The sequence below is a fragment of the Euleptes europaea genome, chromosome 9, assembly GCF_029931775.1.
Source record: "Euleptes europaea isolate rEulEur1 chromosome 9, rEulEur1.hap1, whole genome shotgun sequence".
NCBI lineage: Eukaryota > Metazoa > Chordata > Lepidosauria > Squamata > Sphaerodactylidae > Euleptes > Euleptes europaea.
In genome coordinates, this window is record NC_079320.1 from 82,827,860 (window position 1) to 82,849,279 (window position 21,420).

At 46.8% G+C, this 21,420-nt stretch overlaps 1 protein-coding gene across 1 annotated transcript in view; it reads right to left on the reverse strand.

Annotated features, from left to right (window-relative positions):
• Positions 1–242: 242 nt before the first annotated feature.
• NCAPG (non-SMC condensin I complex subunit G) overlaps positions 243–21,420 on the reverse strand; it is a 39,713-nt gene continuing 18,535 nt past the window's right edge. Inside the window, exons 8-21 of the mRNA XM_056855348.1 lie at positions 21,115–21,255; positions 20,108–20,231; positions 18,231–18,320; positions 17,594–17,773; positions 17,011–17,121; positions 16,198–16,317; positions 9,544–9,777; positions 8,322–8,503; positions 6,694–6,868; positions 5,893–6,054; positions 4,387–4,567; positions 2,500–2,574; positions 1,131–1,209; positions 243–372 (exon numbers count right to left, since the gene is read on the reverse strand). Of these exons, the coding sequence (XP_056711326.1) occupies positions 249–372; positions 1,131–1,209; positions 2,500–2,574; positions 4,387–4,567; positions 5,893–6,054; positions 6,694–6,868; positions 8,322–8,503; positions 9,544–9,777; positions 16,198–16,317; positions 17,011–17,121; positions 17,594–17,773; positions 18,231–18,320; positions 20,108–20,231; positions 21,115–21,255 (1,978 nt within the window). The 3' untranslated portion in view covers positions 243–248. The remainder of the gene's footprint in view (positions 373–1,130; positions 1,210–2,499; positions 2,575–4,386; positions 4,568–5,892; positions 6,055–6,693; positions 6,869–8,321; positions 8,504–9,543; positions 9,778–16,197; positions 16,318–17,010; positions 17,122–17,593; positions 17,774–18,230; positions 18,321–20,107; positions 20,232–21,114; positions 21,256–21,420) is intronic.

Consider the following 21,420-nt stretch of genomic DNA (forward strand, 5'->3'; position numbering starts at 1 on the left):
AGTATAACCTGGCTAGTCTGTTTTCATAAACATCTGTGTTATACTCTAAAAAAAAAAAAGCCACACAAGAACACATTTTTCAAATACAGGAAATAAGCTATCCTAGTTTAAACCATGTCATACTTTGTACACATTTTGTATTCTGGTTCTGCTGGTCCATTTTGAACATTAGTTACTACACTTTTTGTTTGGTCATTTGTTTACACAGACATTAAAAAGTGGATTCACAGCAACCGTTTGTCCACTTGTCATTCAGCTGATTCTTGGTCCAGAAGCTTTGACAGATTCCTTCGGGTTTTTTCCAGAGCTGTTGTTTTTGCTCGGCGAGATAATCTTGGATTTGCCGGCAGGATGGGCTGCTCACTGCCTTCCCTACTAAAGAAAGACATCTAGAAGTCACAAATGCAAATTAGTCCCATTCAATGGTTTTAAAATAGAAGCTGCAACTAAAGACTTTGCTGGTTATTTTAGACTGCCAGGAACTCTGGGCTTCCCCTCTGTGGCTCAACGCTTCCAAGTCCAGGGTGCCTCTGGGTTCTCTTTTTTCACCTTTTTGCAGACTCCTCCCGCTGACCTTCTTTTCTTTCATCTAGGCCATTCTCTTCCCACCCATCTTTGCTAAGCACCCCCATACCCTTGACATGCCTTCTCATGCTTCCATCTCCCAGCAAGGACCAGAGCAGCTCAACCAATGGCAATCAGAGATCTGCACCCAATCCCTCTGCAGCATTTCAGACACCTCATCTGATCACTGAGAGATGCTCCATCACCCCAGTGCCATGTCTGAAGCACTGAAACAGGTCATAAAAAACCAGACATTCCTTTAACTTGTACTAATGAGAAACTGGAGGAACTGGGCAGGGGACTTGTCTAGCTTGTACCTTTTATCAGAAACAAAGGAAAACAGCAGAGGGTTTCGAAAAAAGCCAAGAGCTACAAAAACCATTGGAATAAGACATTTGCCGTATACACAGAACAATTTTGCTGTCGGCATACTTGTGCATTTATTGTCACAATACTCACACACAGACATAGGTGTTCTATTTATAGGGAAGTAGGAGAGTTAAGATAGTTTGTCTAGTCAAAAGACAGATTTGAAGTATGAATATTAGCCATAAAAATATATTTACCTTTCACTTTCAGACCTTGCAGTTCTACAGTTTCTTCTTCTGGGGACAGACTTTGCTTCTACTGTTGCTTTTCTCACATCTAAAGATTGCAAATGAGAGTTTTTTTGCCCCTTTAAGGCTCCACTAAATTACAGACTCCACCATCCCACTGGTGTTTTGGTTGCCTCTTTTGTAACAGGCGTTACAGAGTTAGAGCTTATTCAACGAGCCCACCCCAACTCTAACATTACCCTTCCATCATCACTAAAGGCAGAAGAGCCAAAAGGTCAGATCCATCTATCAGTGACTGGTAGATCTGGGGCCCAAACTAACAGGTCTCCAAGGAGCAGAAGCTGGTAAAATGGTAAAGTACTTCCCTTCAAACAGAGTAACTTTTGCACCCAAATATTGAAATTAATGCTGAAACCTTCTCAAATTCACAAAATTTAATGTCCAAAATGTAAATATGCATATCCCAACATTTGGGACATAATAATAATACATTATTAAGATTTGCATCCCTTCCTATTCCGAGAGCCTAGGGTAGTCAACAGCGTTTTATATATGGGTTGCGTTTCTTAAGAGGACTCACAGGAAAGGGACAAATAGGTCCAGGAGGAGAGAAATGGAGGGGAGAGACCCCATTTACAGAACTTTTACACAGTGAACTTGACAGCAGCAAAAAGCCTCCCATATACAAAATGCAGTGACTCGGTGGTGTGATATAAGAAATTCAGATATTCACCCAGTTCCAGAATTGGCTGTCTTCCCTTTCCTAATGCAGTCATCTGAAGAGCTATTCTCAAGAGGAGTGTGGGATGCAGCAAAAGCAGGAATGGGCAGGAAACCCCTTCCCTATGTCAGCTTTTGCTACATTAACAGTGCTTGCTCCACTAATATAAGAGCAGGATTTCTGCAGATCTCTTGCTTGTTAGGTCTCACATTCCTCTCTACAGACCCCCAATGCTCCAGGGCAGCTTTGGAGAGGCATGGAGACCCCATCTTGCAGACTAATGTTCTAGGCAAAGAAGGTTTTTAAAAAAAGGCCTCAATGGTCCTCAATCTTGATTTCCTTTCTTGAGTTCACCAACACGTAAGATCAATCCAAAGATAAGGGGAGTTCCTGGGGCTGAAAATCCCTGCAAGTGTCAGATTAAAATGAAGTCAAAATTTCAGGCATCAGTGGCACCAACAGGGAAGAGAGCAGAGAGAAAATTGTTTGAAACTAAAGAGTGATTCCCTCAGCACAGGAACCAAGAGCGTCTTTGCTTCAGAAAATTTTAAAGTATTAGGAACTGGTGGTGTGGCAAAACCTCGCAGGTCTAACCTTTACACAAAAGACAAGAGGAGGCAAACGTTTCAACATTGACATGGGCTGTTCCGTGGGTACCTTTGCTTCTTGTTGATCTCAGCTTTGCGGTTGTGCTCCCTCCCTCTTCAGTAGCTTTAGCCATTTTTTCTTTTCCTGTTTAAGACAGCAAATGCAGGTAAGATAACGAAAGCGGGGATGCTTCGTGCCTGAGCCACGGAAGGCAGGTTTGCCCCGAGATAGGCCCTTTCCTCAAATATATGTTTCGGAGAACCACCGTTACATCTTGGAGCGCAGTTGGTGGGACTTTCTTGCACAGGTGCAATGAAATCAGTGGTGTTTGTGCAAGAGAACTTCTTGAGCCCTTGAAGAAAGTTTTCCAATATCCTTCATAAGCTAAGGAGAAATCTTTCTGGAAAGTGCATTTTTATCATTTTAGCTTCTTTTGGCGATCCCGTAGAGTTTTCAAGGCAAGAGACCTTTGGAGGTGGTTTGCCATTGCCTGCCTCCATGTCACGCCCCTGATATTCCTTGGAGGTCACTCATCCAAATACCAGCCTGGGTTGACCCTGCTTAGCTTCTGAGATCTGACAAGACCAGGCTAGCCTGGGGCTATCCAGGTCAGGGATTATTTTGGCTAAGCCACAAATACTGAAAAGGTAAGATAAAATTGAATTGAAAGATTTGGTCACTGTTTTGTATTACCCAGAAGACCACTTATTTTAATAATTCAGAAGAAAATTAACCAAGCATCTCTGAACAGTTACCTCTTTCTCTGCTGGGTTTCCAATCAACTCTGAGGTGAAGGAGACAGGAATGGTCACCGAGGGATCAGCCATGTCCAAGGGGCATCTGGCAACAGGGCTCCAAAATGGAAGGCTCATGGGCCTGCTGCCTCAGAGGGGACCAGCAGGCAGCAGCCCCAGATCAGTGGCAGCCGTAAACCGAGCTGCCCTCCTGGCTACTAACTGAAACCAGAGCTCACCTCCCAGGCTGCCCTGCAAAGACACAGATTTGCTAATTCTCTGGCACTTCTGCCCTGACCTGGATGGCCCAGGCTAGCCTGATTTTGTCAGATCTCAGAAGCTAAGCAGGATCAGCCCTGGCTAGTATTTTGATGGGAGACCTCCAAGGAATACCAGGGTCATGACATGGAGGCAGGCAATGGCAAACCACCTCTGAACATCTCTTGGTTTGAAAACCCTGCGGGGTCGCCATAAGTCAGCTGTGACTTGATGTCAGGAAAAAATAGCACTTCTGCATCCACAAATGCCAGCTGGAAACTGAAAGACAAACTGGTGGCCTTTGCAGTGCCCGGCCTGAGCCAACTGTCTCATCCTTGTTCCTTCCATCCCTCCTCCTGCCGTGGTCCTCACTGCAGACCTAGCCTGGATAGCACTCCGGGAGTTTGGGGGTATTCTTTTGCTTTTTAAGATGTCAGAAGAAAATTTGACAGCCATCTCCAGAGCAACAGTCCCCAACATATTCCAGCCTGTGAGCACCTTTGGAATTGACACAGGGTGGTGGGCGCAACTCCAAAATGGCTGCCACAGGAGGCAGAACCCACCACAAAATGGCTGCTGCAGGAGGTGGAGCCACACACACAGAGGAAGCCCAAGTGCAGGGGACAAGAGGGGTATTTTAAAAAAAATACTGGGGAAAAAGAGAGAGAGAGAATGAAGCAAACACTGTGGCGGCAGCTGTCACCCACACAACATTTTAATCTGAACAGCCAATCAGATCCCTAATGGCCAATCAGAAGCCCTGCTGGCCCCGCCCACCTGACCCCACCACTTTCTAAAAACACTTGGTGACACCAGCTGAAGCCATGGTGTCCACAGACACCATGTTGGGGCACCAGTTACAGGTAAGCAACCTGTTTTTGTTTAGAATTGACATGTGTTTTGAAGATGGGCTCATAGTAGACTCTCATACATACACACCTTTAAGGATTATTGTCTACACTACCTTCATCCTGATTGATGGGATTAGGCACAGCTCCGTCACTCTCTTGTTGCATGTCTTGAGTCACTGGAGACAAGTCAGTCTCTGTAGTTATTTCAGAGACTTCTCTGCTGGCATGGCTTCCTTGATTTAACCTGCTCTTCACTTTTTCAATAATTCTTAGACATGTTTTATCTTTTACGGCCTGACACAGAAATATTAATCATGTGTAGAAATGTAAATTAATTGTATAGGAGTTTGCAAGAGTCACACATCCATATCTGTCATGTTCCCCCCCCCCATCTTAGACATCTGTAGGAGTTTTAGTTAATTGCATGTTAATACAACGAAACGGGAATACTTTATTCCATATTAGTTGCCAAAAATTAGATCTAGAGCAGATTGGATATACAGAGTTGACTGGACATTGTAAAATGTGGTCTCAAGCTAAAATGTCACTTAATTCTACAGGCTTCTTAGAATTAAGATACAAATAAAGGTTCTCAGCTGACAAACTGCATTCTCCAAAAACGAAACCTCCCTGAAGCAGTTCATTTGTTACGTGAACAGGTGGGCTGCCCTTGAGTCCAAGGGCTCTTTCCTGATTTTGTACACTAGAAAGCAGACCTATCATGTCACAGGGTCTGGAAGATCACATGCTCAGAGAGCCACAGGCTCTTCCAGCATGCATCGCATCCCATCTCAAGTACAATTTTCAGGGTCGACTAATGAGCACACAGGGCCAGAGTCTGATTTCTGGGTTGCCTGGCCAAGCTATAACATACACCACAAGGTCCTTTCCAGCAGCGATGAGGGCATTCTTTTGCCCTCTACTTCTACCCACATCTTTGCTAAACTTCCCACCCCAGGTCTTCATTGTGTCTTCTGGCGCAAACAGCTGTGATTTCATTCACACATCTTCTCTCCCTACTTCTCAAAACAAGGCTGCGCAATGTTTCACATTGTCTTTCCTCCAGCTTTCCTCCTTATTTTCACATTGTCTTTCCTCCAGCTTTTTGCCTCAAAATGGTTACAAGAGAACCTCACAACTCTTCCCCTTCCTTCAAAAAATGCAGTGATTTCCAGTTACAGGACCATAGGAGCATGCCTATGTTCCACAGGTGCTGTGGAACGCAGACAGGATAATGCTGCTGCAGTAGTCTTGTTTGTGGGCTTCCTAGAGGCACCTAGTTGGCCACTATGTGAACACACTGCTGGACTTGATGGGCCTTGGTCTGATCCAGCAGGGCTTTTCTTATGTTTTTAATTAAATAATTATGTGTAGGCAGGATATGACAACAGTCAAAGGCAAGTATTCAAGGGGATATCAGAAAGTCAAACCTCAGGGAAATTTTAGAGGGACATGCAATTCTATACACTCCAGTTACAGTTTATGCAAGTTCTCCTTTTGGTTAATATTTAAGTGTCATTCTAGCTGCTCACATTTCTCCTCAATATCAAATTCATGTTTTCACATAAATGTGTTTCGAAAGAGAGCAAAAAAAAAAGGACCATCTATTTTCCACATACCTCAAGAACTTCATCAAGTAGAATGAGGAGGTCTTTGGAGAAGTCTTTATTTAATTCCAAGGAACTCAAAGCTTTGGTATAGATACGGACATCTGGTGCACTTGGATCCACCAAGATTTCATTGCAGATTTTCATGGCTAAGTTATCATGCACCGTCAAACCCTGGGGGGAAAAGCCACAACGCTGTAATATTAGGCTGCATTTCATCTTCAGGTGAAAAGCTAAACAGTGTGGCTAACGTTAACTCTTTCCACACTGCATGCCACTAAACATACTGCACTGGGTGCTTTCACACATGCTGAATGCACTTTAATGATCGTTTGCAAGTGGATTTTGCCGTTGCACACTACAAAATCCAGCTGCAAAGTGCATTTGAAAGTGGATTATTTGGCACCTGTGAAAGTGCCCTTAATCTGGTGGAGCCTGTCTTTGGTGTATGCATTCCAGGACTATGCAACAGTCTCCAAAAAGCTAAAATTGGATTACGCTACTTTTCATGCAAGCAGGTTAACATGATGCACAGATTGTTGCTCATCTTTACAAGTCCAAATAAATTTGTGGCCTCAAGGAATGTCCTAGGACCACTTTTTCCCCAAGCACTCCAAAGCACTGCGGGGGCGGTCCTCTTCTTGATGCAGAGCAGAGGTTTCCAGACTGCCTTCTGGCTGTTCCCTTCAAACACTTTTCAGTGAGATCAGGAATGCTCCATGAGCAGAATGGTGGCTCTGGCCACCGTCAAGAGACTGCAGCTCAATCCCAACTCCACACAAGAAAGCAACCCGGAAATGTGCATCAGCATACCTGGACATCCTGGGAGGCCTGAGCGCTTTGATTCAGCCCACTTGGTCTCGTCAAGTCTACAAACAGCTCGGAAACGTTACTTGCATCTACTTCAGACAAGGGTGACGATGCAGGAGCATTGAACAAGATCCGCAATGTTGGAAGATAAGCTTCCTCAAAACATTCTTGATTGGCCCTGAGATTTTTTAGATTTGTGAAACAAAGCGTTAATATAACATGTGACAGGTCTATTAAAAGGTGTCAAGATCAATGCAATTTCAAAGCCAATATTCCAAACGTTTTAAAAGAATTACATGTAGCTAAATTCAAAGAGAACCTTTATGTGGCAGCAACCAACTGCAACGGAAACACTAGAGCCCCAGACTAGGACTGAGGCAACCCAGGCTCAGCCATGCTGCTCACTGGGGGATGGCGGGTGGCGGGCTTTGGGCCAGTCGCTCTGCCTCAGCCCAATCCACCGTGCAGGGCTGTTGTGGGGAGGCAAATTCCTAAGAGGAGGGCCAAGATATAGGTAGAAGAGTCCCAGAAGGTGATGCTGGGGGACTCTAGACCTGCCCTATGGTTATCGGAGGTTTGGGCTGTGGTGTCACCAATATGCAGGTGACACCCAGCTCTACCTTTCTTTTCCACCTAATTCCAAGGGTGCTATTGATGTTCTGAATCAGTAATGGGCAGGATGAGGGTGAACAAGCTGAAACTTAATCCTGACAAGACCGGTTCTCTGGGTTAGTAGAAAGGCAGACTAGGTCCCCCGTCTTGGATGGGGGATATACTCCGGTGAGAAGTAATGTTCGCAGCTTGGGAGCATCGCTCGACACAGCGGTCACCTTCAAAAATCAGGCAGCTGATGTGGTTCGTTCATCCAGCTTTCACAGCTGCACCAGTTGCACTGTTCCTGGCTCAATGTTATCTAGCCACAGTTCCTGGCTCAATGCCTTAGTTACATCCAGATTGGACTACTGCAATGCACCCCACTTGGGGCTACCCATGAAGATTGTTCAGAGGCTGCAGCTAGTGCAGAATGCTGTGGCTACACTGTTGGTCAGGGCTAGGTTGTTACCAGGATTGTGTGACCCCAATCCTACAGCAATTACATTGGCTTCCAATATGCTTCCAAGCCAAATTCAAGGTGTTGGTGTCTTGACCTTTAAAGCCCCACATGTCTTGGGGCCAGGATATCTGAAGGACTGTCTTCTCCCATACATTCCTGCCCAAGAATTAAGATCACAGGGGAGAGGCCCTCTTGCCTGTCCCGTTGACTAAAGAAGCTCTTCTGGTGGGTATGAGAGGGCGTTTTCAAGGGCAACCCCACAATTATAGAACAACCTCCCTGGGGAGATGGGCCTGACTCCCTTAGTCTCCATCTTTAGGAGGCAGCCAAAGACAGATTTATTTATGACAGCATTGGATTAGTTCTAAATTATTGATTTTAATTAATGGTTTTTATGTCTTTGGTGGTATTTTATTATTATTTACATTGTAAGCTGCCTTACATTCTGATAAAACATTAGCTGCCTTTCTACTTTAATAAGTAACAAAAATAAATTATATTTCTGCTGCTGAACTGTGTTTTTTGTATGTATAGTCCATACTACATGGAACATAGGGAAAGGAAGCAAGAGCCATACCTGTTTGAATAAGCAAATAAAGGGAAGAAAACACCCAAGCAATGCCGGAGGTGAGTGTCTTCTTCAGTTACGGGATTATACCACAACAAAATAAGTCGAGACAGGAGTTTGGCACTAATCAGTCGGCCAGAGAACATCAGCTTGGCCAGGCCTTCGGCAGACTCGGTCCTGAGTTCGGTAAACTGGGGAAGAGTTTATGTCAGAGGGGCATGTATTCCAAGTCTAAATAATGATGCATTTCATTTGTCTCCCATAAAGTATTTCACTCAACAATACTTCAGCAATGGTACTGGACAAGTCTCAGCAATCCAAAGACTGGGATCACTTAGGGAACACGTTTATCGAAACTATAAATGAAATCTAATGTGAATAATGCACTTATTCTTCTGGGTTTTGTACCCCCCATCCCCCCACTACAGCTGGAGCTTAAGGAATGGAAGATGACGCGTTAGCCTCTCTTCTGTTGCATTCCTTGTCTCACTACCATGGGCTGCCCCCACAGCATGTAAGGGTTGGCAGGCAGAAATCAGCTTCCCCGGGAAAGTCTGTTCAATGCCCCCGTCTTTCTCTTGCTCCCCTCCCATGGTCACTCACAACGACTAAGGGCACAGCAACTCTTTGACGGAGAGAAGGTAACCAAAAGAGATTGCTTTCCTTAAACATTTAAATGAAACACACATTCTTAAGTATTCAGCCAGCCCTTTGTATTCCCAAAGCGTTACTCAGGGGTGTCAAACATAAGGCTCACAGGCTGGATCTGGCCCCTTGAGAGCTCTTATCTAGCCCATGAGCCAGCCAAGACAGCCACCCACCCCTCTCAATCTGGGCGGGCGAGGCATGGCCTGGCACGACCAAGTGTCATATCCGGCCCTCATAAAAAATGAGTTCAACACTCCTGCATTACTTAAGTTGCAAGCCCTCCTTTGGGGGTCACAAACATGTTTCTCCCCTATCCCAAGCCCCAGAGGGAGGTCAGGCCGAACACGTCAACAAAAGAAATGTGCCAGCAGCCCTCTACTCATTCGACATTCAGACACAGAAAGAGCGCTTCAAAGCTCCATTAATCAGCAGAGGTGCAGTCAGACAGAACCGTTGCCATTGCTTAAGGTTCTCCTCCATCAGCACAACCTACTGTAAAAAGATTTAAGCCAAAACTGCATCTTATCCACCTTCCAAATTCACACCCTCCACAGGAGTGTTTGCTGGTGTACGTGCTTTTTACCTCGCTGTCTAAGAAGCCTGAAAGAAGCTGAAGGAGGTTGTGGGTGGTGGCTGTTTCTTCTTCTTCAGCCTCCTCTGCTGGCTCCGCAGGCAGTCCTTTTTCATCCACCTCCTTCCCACTGCGGGAATCGCCACCTTTTTTTGCTTTGAATGGTTCTATTCCAAACATCATCAGCTGGTCAAAGATGGCCTTTAAAGCACTTAGCTTTACCTTCATTTCATCGATCTGTAGCACCTAGATGGTGTTTTACATAAACCAACAACAAAACAGGTTTTAAATAAATATATTTTTATGTATTATTTCTTAGCTGCTTTTTCAGAAAACTGATCAGGGCAGCACAACAAAACAACAGCACTACCTCACAAAACCCAAACACCATAGAATAAAGTAAGAACATCAAAGGAGTAAAAAAAAAAGTCAAAATAAAATCAGCATAAAATCCATAAAACAGGGTAAGTTAAATACAACTAATGAAAAAAAGAGAACAAGTGAAAAGGCCAGGGGAAAAATCATTTGAAATTCTGGGTAATAAAGCTGTCTTTACCTGGCACCTAAGGCACAATAAAGCAGGCACAAGGTGACCCTCCAGGGAGACAACCTTCCACAAATGGGGCACGACCACTGAAAGATCCCATAGCTGGCTACCTGTCAGCACTTGTCCCCGTAGTAATCCCATAAACATCCACAGACGAGTAGTCCAAAAGAGAGTTGATTTATTAGAAAACTTACAGGCTTACAGAGCGAACAGGTAAGTTGGCACGAATGAGAACTAGAGACACGGTACAAGGCCTATATGAAAGAGCGCAGAGCATATCAAGATAGCATTGGCAGTCATGGCAACCCCCCTCCCTAAGAGGACCGTTCCCACAGGAGTTAGAAGCGCACCCCCCATTGCTACGTCCGAGGCGTCAACCTGGACTATGAACATTTGCTCAGGATCAGGGTGTTTCAACACCGGTTCAGAGGTAAATAGCTGCTTAAGAGTCTCAAAAGCGGTTTGGCACTGGGGGGTCCAATTCACTTTAGCCGAAGGCAACGTGCCGTACTTCCCTTTCCCTTGGTCTTAAGGAGGTCAGTGATGGGAAGTGCGACTTGAGCGAAGTTGGGAATGAACCCTCTGTAGAAATTAGCGAACCCAAGAAATTGCTGAACCTGTTTGCGGGTTGAGGGTGGTTCCCAATTTGTTACAGCTTGGATCTTTTCAGGGTCCATGGTGAGACCTTGGTGTGAAATAATATAGCCCAGAAAAGTTAATTGCTGTTGGTGGAATTCGCACTTGGACACCTTAGCATAGAGCTGATTGTCTCTGAGACGTTGTAGTACTTCCCTCACCAAGGTGACGTGCTCGTCCATGGTTTTTGAGTAAATAAGAATGTCATCTAAGTAAACCACCACTCCTTTATATAATAAGTCACGTAGGATCTCATTAATGAATTGCATGAAGACCCCAAGGGCCCCTTTTAATCCAAAAGGCATAACCAAAAATTCAAACATACCAAAGCAACTGGAAAAGGCTGTGATGGGTTCGTCTCCCTCATGGATCCTGACTCGATAATAGGCTTCTACTAAGTCCAATTTAGTGAAAATGCGCCCCTCCTTTAACTGTCCCAAAATGTCTGAGATCAAAGGAATGGGATAGGCATTGGTTTGGGTGACTGCATTGAGTTTGCGAAAGTCGATGCATAACCGTAAGTCCCCCGTCTTTTTGCGCACAAAGAAAGCGGGGGCCAAATAAGGGGCGGTGGACGGTTGGATGAAACCCCGAGCCAGGTTTTTGTCCAAGAATTCACGTAGCACTGTTCGTTCGGAAGCGCTCATGGGGTAAATTTTACTCTTAGGCAGTTTTCCATCCCCCACCACCTCAATAGCACAGTCCGTTCTGCGGTGGGGGGGGGGGGTAGTACATCACATTCCTGTACATCAAACACGTCTGCAAAGTCCTGATATTCAGCAGGCAATGAAGAGGAAGAAGGGGTATCAGAGGCTAAAGCCGAGGTTGACGGAGGTACAACTGCTACCTCGTGACGGTGTAGGTCGCAATTGGGACCAGAGAACTTTATAGTCCTGGCTCCCCAGTCAATATATGGGCTGTGCCCTTTGAGCCAGTTTATTACCAACACCACTTCGTATCTGATAGGGGCTATGGTGAAGTTTATTTGCTCCCAATGGTGGCCAATGCCCATCGCTACCCCGCGAGTGCGGCGATTTACTGGCCCACCCTTAAAGTCACTGCCATCCATTTGGGCAAATTGAATGGGAGCTGACAGAGTCTCTGACTTCACTTTGAGAGCTTTGAAGGTGGCCTCATTGATCAGGGAGCGGGCACACCCAGAATCTATTAGTGCTTTGACTTGCAATTGGGGGCCCTTCTTAAAATGTTGCAACACTACGTCAACATACACAGTATCTTCGATCTCACTCACCATAACAGGAGCCTTGAGTTTTGCAGGAACAGCTGCGAGGTTCCGCGGTGTCGCTCCACTCACCGCAGACCCAGCCCATTTTTTGACAGATCCAAAGGAGATTCCAGGTTCAAAGCAGGGGGGTCCCAACCCCTTTCCTCATCCGAAGAAGGCGAGTTGTCCCCTCCTGGGGCACTTGTAATCCGGGACCCCGATGGGTCCGTTGGCGCAGGTTCTCTGGATGCATCCCCGATGTGAAGCGCTGATGGCACATTCCGTCCCGGTGCAGTGCTACGGTTGGCCGCGGTGCCTCTGCACTGAGTTCGCCCTTGATTCCGGGGCAGCCCATCAGACCGAGAAGGGACTAACCAATCCGGTCGAAGCGGACAGGCTGCAGCAAAGTGACCCATGGCGCCGCAAACGAGACAGGCTCCCCTTTGGAACCGAGACAAGCGGTCCTGAGCCTTGTCGGAGTTGAAGGGCTGCTTTGGCCTTCTCTCCCAGGAATGGGTCCTCAAAACGTTGCCTCAGCGCACGCATAAAATCATTGAGTGAGCGTATGGATCGGGCCCGAGTGTCAAACTGGAGAACCATCCAGTCGGTGGCTTTCCCAATCAATAGTGAGGCAACGAACCATACTCGGCTGTCCTCTGTGGGGAAGTGTTGCCCCTGTTCCCTCATATAACTGTCCACTTGATGTAGAAAACAGGGCAAAGCCTCAACTGAGCCATCGTAAGTCACCCTTAACCGGGGTTGCTTCCACTGCACAAGAGGGGGTGCTGGGGGTTGCCCTGGGGGTGGCAACACTGGTTGACCCAGGGGCGGTTGAACTGGTGCCCCTGGGACCGGCAAAACTGGTTTGCCCCAGAGGCAGTTGAACAGGTGCCCCTGGAGCCGGCTGGGCCGGTTGCCTCGGAGGCGGCTGGACTGGTTGCCTCGGAGGGGGTAGAGTTGGTGGCCTTAGCAGCGGAGCCTGTGGCCGCGGAGGCGGCAGAGTTGGGTGCCCTGGCACCTGTTGAACTGGAGAGTTTGAGCTCGCTGCAAACGGTCATTCTTCCGCATTAGATCCATTTGGTCCTGCATAAGGGCCATACGATCAATCAAGTCCCGGTTTTGGCACCGTAAAAGATGCATTTTATCTCCGGTTCCCCCAGTCCATTGGGCTTGGCTGACTAGGAGGTTAGCAGCACAGTGCAACCCTTCTTGGTACAAATCCTCCTTGTCCGAGTCACTCAAGCGGTATGCGAGCCGGCGTGCGCGCACCACCTCTCAAGGCGGGCCATAGGTCGGTAAGAACGAGGGGAAAAAGCCCAAGCCCATGTCATCTTTGGGGCGTCCGTCTGCTGCTGCCGTTGTGCTGCCTCGAGCGGCGACCGCTCCGGCCAAACATTGCTCCTCCATTTGGTCCCGATCAGCCAGCACCTGAGCTGCAGCTGCATCAGCGGCCAGTAACTGCTCCTCAGCACGTTTCCGATCGGCGAGGGCTTGGTCGGCTTCGAGCCAAACAGCCATCATTGTCGTAACGATCGGGAGGGCCTCTTGCTCCAGCAGTAGAAGTTCAGAAGCACTGTGGTCCAACAACGGTTGAACCTGAACTGCTAGAGCAGCTGCATCTGCCCCAAACTCAGGGGCTAACCGTTTAGCAATTTCGGCCACCGTGGCAGTCCCACAAACTGTACAGCCGTCCGGGCCGCCACATCCTGTGCCTCCTTCTGGCACAAGGTAGGATCAGGAACGGTAGAGATCGGGACCTCCTCCTCCCGCATTCCCGCCATGGGAGATCCGCACACCGGACGGATCGGGACTGACGTCGACTCGCATAGCGTTAATCCTGTTAGCAAACGGGTTAACGTTGCCAAATCCTACTGCGCCAGCCAAACTTCCTCCAACAAACTGTCCAGTGTCTGGAGGTCGTGCTGGGCACTTAGATCTGCACCATGGGTCGTCCAGGGGGTCGTTTCAGCAAGGCGACGCCACTGGGCTCGGACAAGTCCAACTAGGCGATTGATCTCCACGTCAGTTCGCAGCGCCTCAGCAAGAATGTCACGCAGCAGAGCGGGGTCATCAGGGAACACATCCGCAGTTCCCAATGGAAGATACCAGTGTCCAGACGAACCCTCCAGGGCTCCAGCCAGGAACACTCTACCCGGGGAGCACTTTCCCTGCTCCCACCCGGGGCCCAGGCGAACCCTCCGGGGCTTTAGCCAGGGGCGACTCACTCGGAGAGCACATCCCCTGCTCCCATCCGAGGTCCCGGCGATCCCTCCAGGGCTCTAGCCAGGGAGTTCAATCAGTCAAAAGGAAGAGAGGGATTCGTGCCAAAATGTAAGCACTTGTCCCCGTAGTAATTCCATAAACAACATCCACAGACGAGTAGTCCAAAAGAGAGTTGATTTATTAGAAAACTTACAGGCTTACAGAGCGAACAGGTAAGTTGGCACAAATGAGAACTAGAGGCACGGTAAAAGGCCTATATGAAAGAGCGTAGAGCATATCAAGATAGCATTGGCAGTCATGGCAACCCCCCTCCCTAAGAGGACCGTTCCCACAGGAGTTAGAAGCAGAATAGGAATTTGACCTTGAACAGCACCTGGTGAAACCAAAACAGTCTCCGTCTGGCAGTCTCTGCAAAGAGCAGGCCTGACACTACCACCCAACCTTAGGTTCACTGGGGAAGGGATGCTCTTAAAGCAGGGCTTGAAATGAAGCTCTTTACTTGCAGGCAGGATGGTATCAGTCCTTTGGAATTCATAAAGTCCTTGTCATGTTGCCCCTTAATCCCCATTCTCTGATCTTTCTTGAAGGTACGTGGTGGAAAGTGCCGTCCAGTCACAGCTGACGTACACTGACACTGTAGGGTTTTCAAGGCAAGAGACGTTCGGAGGTGGTTTGCCATCGCCTGCCTCCGTGTGCGCTGAGAGAGTTCTGAAAGAACTGTGACTGGCCCAAGGTCACCCAGCAGGCTTCATGTGGAGGAGGGGGGAATCGAACCCAGTTCTCCAGATTAGAGTCCATCGCTGTTAACCACTATACCACTCTGGCTCTTCTTGAAGGTATAATCCTGGCTTTTATTCTGCATGCTTCTGTGTTTCAGAAGTCATTACAAATAAAAATGGAAGTGTAATGGCTTTCACTGTGATCTCTCGAAGTGGCCCCCAATAAGACAAGACTCCAGTTTTACTGGGTACTCTAGGTACTCTCCCCTCAAAGTGCTTGGAAGACAAGTCAGAAAAACGATAAAAAAACAGGAGGAAAGTGAAGCCCCTTTAGTAAGGAGCATCTGGCTCAGAACTGGAGTAGACGCTGTTTGGCTGTTAAACAATAGGGCTAGGGTTGTTCTCTGTAAAAGGAAGCTTCCCATTTACGTCCTCTAAGGACATAATGCAGCAGCAGCCCTCCAAGGAACATGATCACCCCCCCTCCCCTGAGGGCAAGCAGAAAGCACAACCAGACACGAAGAAGCTTTATTACAAAATACTAAACTAGAGCACGTATATGGAAAATAGCCATCATAGTAAGAGATACATGATTTTACATTTTATTTCCCTAGATCTGTATCTAACTTAGTTGCATCACGCTGGTTACCTTCAGATGGAGCAAGCACATCTCTCCCCACCCCAACCCAGCATCTCAGGGATGGGTTTCCACGTGTCAGAGAAGAGCTCTCAACCATCTTATCCCTCCTCTCACGTCATCCCTCACTTCACACCACTCCACACCTCACCCGGACAAAGGAAGGCTTCACCTTTTCACCCTTCTTCTTGCTGAGGTAAAAACTTCCCTCTGCCAATCGAGAGTCAGATACCTTGCTCACATGTGCTCTCCTGCACCACACCACCTGGGCAGGTAGCTCTGATTTTTATGATGCTCATCCATCAGGTCCTCTTTGGCAGCTATGCCAAACGGAGGGATTCTGGCTGAACCCAGTTCCTGTTTCTCATGGCATCCCCCGCTTGGGAAAATAACCAGTTTGCCGTGGGCTCAGGAATCCCTGATCACAACAAATACTACATAGGGAAGTGTCAAGAACCCAATCCAGAATCCATGCTTTTCCTCCACCAGAGCTGGGAGGACAATGGGAAACTCAACTTGTTAATACAAAGTGGGATTTTCACACGACAGGTTCCCACGTTAACAATTCCCTTCCAGTGAGAAGCAATGCAAACCACGTGTGCCTGTTACTTTCAAGAGTAACAAAAGCTACTAACTTAAGAGTGATGATGTGAATAGGCCACAATGGAGAAATCGTTACCTGCAACAGCAAGGGAAGGTGCTGGCTGGCGAAGTCTTTGCTCTGCAGACCACAGCAGCCCAAGCATAACACTGCCATATTTCTTACAGCCGGATGGATATTAGTAATTCCTGGAATCACCTGAAGTGGCAAGCACAGAAGAGATTAACAGAAGCAATGCTCCTAAGCAGTGGGCAGGCCTTTAACTAGGGAATGTACTGTTGATTCTCACTAGCCAAGTTATTCTGGACTAAACCCACTGAAATTCAGGGACTCAGACTGGAGTGACTCTGGCATTGTCAACAACCACATAGGGAAACAATAGTTGATTTCTCTCCCCCCCCCCAACTTTCCTGCCTGTCAAGGCACCCCAAACTGTAACAAATCCTGGGGGTGGGGGTGGGGGGGAGACAGGCAAACTAGTTAATGCTCTCCCTGGCTAACAATTTCTGTTGAAATTATTTGCAAAGTCAGAACAACTGTAGATATGTTTGCAGAGTACAACGGTACATGAATTGTGGGTATTAGACTTTTGAAAGCCAAGTGAAATTCAAATTCAAGCAAAATTCAGCCTCCCACATATCAGTGCTCAACAAGTAATGCATAGCAATCCTTCTGGGAGGGTTGGAATGCAAACATTAGCTGCCTTCTTATAGAAAGTCTCTCTCTCTCTGGCAGGCACCTCCGTTTCTGTGCATGCATGGACTGATGGAGTCCAGAGATAAGACACACACACAAGGATGCCCACCTAAGGGAATATTTGAACCCACTAGCACTCATACATCTTTTGAACTCTCATATAGGCCATGCACTCTTGTGTTTGTTGCCGCCTACCAAAGATTCGGTTATCCCATCCATCGTTGGGCCTAATCCTTTATAAAGGGAGAGCTGTTTGAGGAGTTCGTGGCACATTGTCAGACATTTCAGCAGCGTTTCAGGATCGTCCTTTGAAAACAGAAGGAGTTGATGAAGAAGGGAAACCAGCCCAGTCTGATCTCTGTCATGCCTCCTCCAAGCAAAACTATAATGATGCTATTTCCAACACACATGCTGAATATTTAACAAACTGTATTCAGTAGACAAGAGCAAAGCTGGTCTTATTGAAAACCAGCGCCAACATGAACACACTGGACAGTCTTTTGCTCCAGCCATGCAAACATCTCTAATTCCCAGATACCACATCAAATGTTAAGGTGTGAGCAGGCACCTAGAATGTATCCTGCCCTGCATAGAAGTGAGAAACAATTAATAATCCCTTCAAAAATTATAACAAGCCAACAGCAGAAAACAGAGAATACAACCCTGTTTTGTGAGTTGACTTGACATTCTTGAGCCAGTTAAACAAAAACTACACAGATACTTTCATGCTTATACATGAAATAACTGAACCACAAAATGGCAAGATAAGCAGCAGAACCTTTTCCACGCATATTTCTTTCGTCTGAGGCTCCTCTGCCTCTTTTAACAGGTCGCTTTTAGTGATTTCCAACTCCAGGATTCTCTGTTTCAACAACGATGCCTGGCTAAAGTCCTGGACGGCCACACACTGCTCTAGCGCATCTTTTGCTTCCATCAGTTTCACTTTAATTTCAGCCAGCTGAAAGGACAGCCAGACGTTAGGCCACACAGTAACTGAACGCACTTCTTCTGAAAGAAATCTAGGGACGCTCGGGGCTCTGAACAGTTACGTTAAACCGATGCTATGAATCCAATTTAACATTGCAACCACAGGCCATAACGTAACATCAACATCAGATACAGATACCCACAAGAACATACCATAAGTAAGTAACATTAGAACGTTATCATAATACATGTATAAACTATAAATCCCATCTGATCACTATTTAAAACATGCCCAGCTCAACATAGCTTAAAACTTAAGGCTACAGTTTAAATTTTAAAAACCTTATTAAGTAGGGGATATGAACCTCTTCCCAATTTGAATAGACTAAGACATAAAAGCAGCCACTTAAAAAGTAACATGAGGGAGCACATCTGCCAGTGAACATTTCATGTGCTCATTTTTCTCCAGTTGTGCCACCTCCACTTACCTTCAGTTGTCGTTTCCTTATTGCGGCTGTATCTACAGGTTTGTTGACCGTAATGAGCGCTTCACGGACCTCCGAAATGGTTTCGGCAACCTAGTAAAGTAGACAAAGCTAGGATGGAGCGACGAGGGAGAAGCCACTGTCGTTGCCCTCTTTACTGGCACTGGAAGGGGAAGGCCACACTTTGCAGACAGGGGCTTCTCCCGCATGCAGCTCCCCCCAGCTGGGATGGCGCAGCTGAGAAGCCTCCTCAGAGGTTCCCCAGCCACTTCGGAGGGGGGGAAAGCCTTTTTTTACAGCTATATATAAATCAGAAAAAAGGCTTCCCCCCCCCATAGGGGAAAGCAGGCTTGCGCCACCATAAAAGGTGGGGCAGGACAGCCAACGTCCCAGGACACTAGCGAGGGGACTTGCACCAGGAGAACGCTGGCGGGGGGCTGCGGCGGTGTCCAAGGGCCATGCTACCGCCGTGGTCCAAGGGGGCCAGCGCATGTGTCACAGATGCCTGCATAGGGGTGACACCACCTCGTAAGGAGAGTTGGCCCCCAGCCTTAAGGGCTGTTATGGAACCCTAAAGCCTTTTTTCCGTGCAAAAAAAGTTCACCCCTGAAAAGTCATTATAACACTAGACCAGGGGTGGGGAACGTCAGGGCCAGGGGCCATATAAGGCCCACGAAATCATTTAGTCTGGCCCTTCGTGGGTCCTGGCAGATCTCTAACTCAGAAGGATCTAAGACTGGCGATCCGCACCCTCCCGCGGACAGGAATAGCCTCTATTCAAGGTGGATGTGAGTTTGTTTTGCCGAGAAAAGGAACCTTCTTTCCCCCTTGCAGAAGAGTCATTAGCTATGGAGCTCCTAGGACCGCCCAAGAAACTGTGTTAACCCTTTCCCACCCGGGCCGTGGAGAAATGTATTCCTTCTGTACTACAAGAGGGCTGAGGGCGGAAGTGGTGACAATGGGGGCAGGGCCAGAATGCGCGCGGGGGGGGGGTGGAGTTCTTAGTCAGTGTGTCCTCATTTCATCCCTGCAGGAAGAGGTAGCAGGAGCCAGCTATAGAATCTGGCCCCGACCATGCAGCGCAAAAGCAACTCCAGCGTGTGGCTGGATGGCTATGCCCAGCTGGTGCAACAGACCATCCTGTGTTACCAGGTGGGCGAGTGCACCACTAGTTGGATGCCTGCCTGCTTGCCCGTGCGGGGGGGGGGTCATCTGGGCAGCTGCTTGCTTGGGGCTTGGTCTCTACCCCATCTCCCTTCTGGTTCTTTCACTTCTAAGTCCTGCAAAAGACGCGTAGGGTGGGAAAGTGCCGGATCGAAACATTACGGGACCGGGCTCCTTCGCCTACTAGCCCCAAGCGGCTTGTTGCTCATTTCGTCTTGTGTTTGCTGCCCTGCCTGAATCTCTTGGGCCCAGCTTGGGACAGCAGAGCTCAAATGAGTCGCTCTATGTGGCAGACACTCAGAGCTGTCTCCGGTCGTGCCTCTTGGCTAAACATTTGACCAAATATAGCAAGCTAATTTTGAAGCTGATAATTTTGTATGGCCCGCGAATGATATTAAATATCCAAATGGCTCTTGGCAGAAAAAAGGTTCCCCAGCCCTGCACTAGACCAAGTGAAGTGGATAGGAAGATACTATGCAGTGATGGGGGGGAGGGGCTTTATTAAATGAAAACATCAAAACCAATCTTCGGCCAGATGACCCAAACTTTGGGACAAGTTATTTTAATAAATCAAAATGGCCTTGTCACACAAGGATGCTGCATTTTAAGCAATGGGGGTCCTCTATATGTAGAAAGGAAAATGCTTAATGCTAGCAAATGACATATATGAAAGAAAGAAACTAAAATGGAAGCTATGTATTAATGTAACTGCTTACAATCTGTATTCTTCTATCATCATCTCTCAGAATACTAAGCAGTTTCTCTGTAACTGGTGGCACAAGGGATGCTGAAGAAGTAGGAATCATCAGAATTTCTTGTAAGACAGTCAACAGCCTTTTCCTTCATAATAAAAAGAGACACATTAATGAAGACTTGTGCATCATTCATTATTTGGAAAAAATACTAATTTATTAAAAAAAATATTATTGATCTTGAACATTGTAACGACTTTTTAAATCCAAACTAATCTCGTAAGTATTATTTGGCCATCTGCATCAAGTTACATTTGGAAGCTATGCGGCCTTGTAAAATCAATTTATATTTATTTATTTATTTATTAGATTTATATCCCGCCCTCTATTCCAGCCAAGGCCAGGGTCAGGGCAGGTAACAGCAGCAATATATCGTAAAATACAATAAAACATTCAGTCTATACAATATTAAATAAAACAACAATTCTCAATTAAAACAAGTTAAAATCAGGACAGATGGCGTTTAAAATCTGGTGCACAGGGGCTTGGCTAACTTGAGAGGAAAAGCAACCAGGCTCCTCCACTTAGATGGTAAACAATAGAAAAACGGGGGGGGGGGGAGAGATGAAGCCAGCTCTGATGGAAAAACCGTTGCTGCACTCAACCATAGGCCTGGTGGAACATCTCAGTCAACAATATATTACATATCTGATGGCCTCCGGACACAGAGGAGCAACCTTACTTAACCACCTAAAGGATTACATTAAAATGAGTACCTTTTATCAACCGACTCCACTGCTACTATATTAATTAATTCAATCTGATGTTGATTTTTGATACAAGATCAAGAGGCAAGGACTCTGAATGCAATATGCTTTGAGCCGAGCAACTTAATATTTTCTAAAGCTATTTCAGATCCGTTAGCAAACATGGTACATGTTTACATGGAAACAAGGAGAAGGATGCAACAAAAGCCAATACAGAAAGACAACAAAAATATCAGCTTTCGCCACCGCTGCTGAGCTTGTTACCTTCCTCCTTCTTCAGTGATATCCATACAGCCTATCATAAGAATCAGCTGCCGACCTATAAATTCTTTGGTCATCAGGTGTTCTATACAGGTCATGTCCTCCTTTTCTTCTTGACTGAGAACTGGCATATTCTGCAGATAACTAAATTAAAAGAGAACAGTTATTTATGTAGTGGGATCTGAGCTATGCCTTCCCCCCGCCCATCCCAAAATCAGGGACAGATGGGCCATTTAACTCCGGCTCTTGCAGCTGCTGGAGCTTCAAAATGAGGCATCAGGAGAGGCTGTTCCCACAGTCATGGCAGCT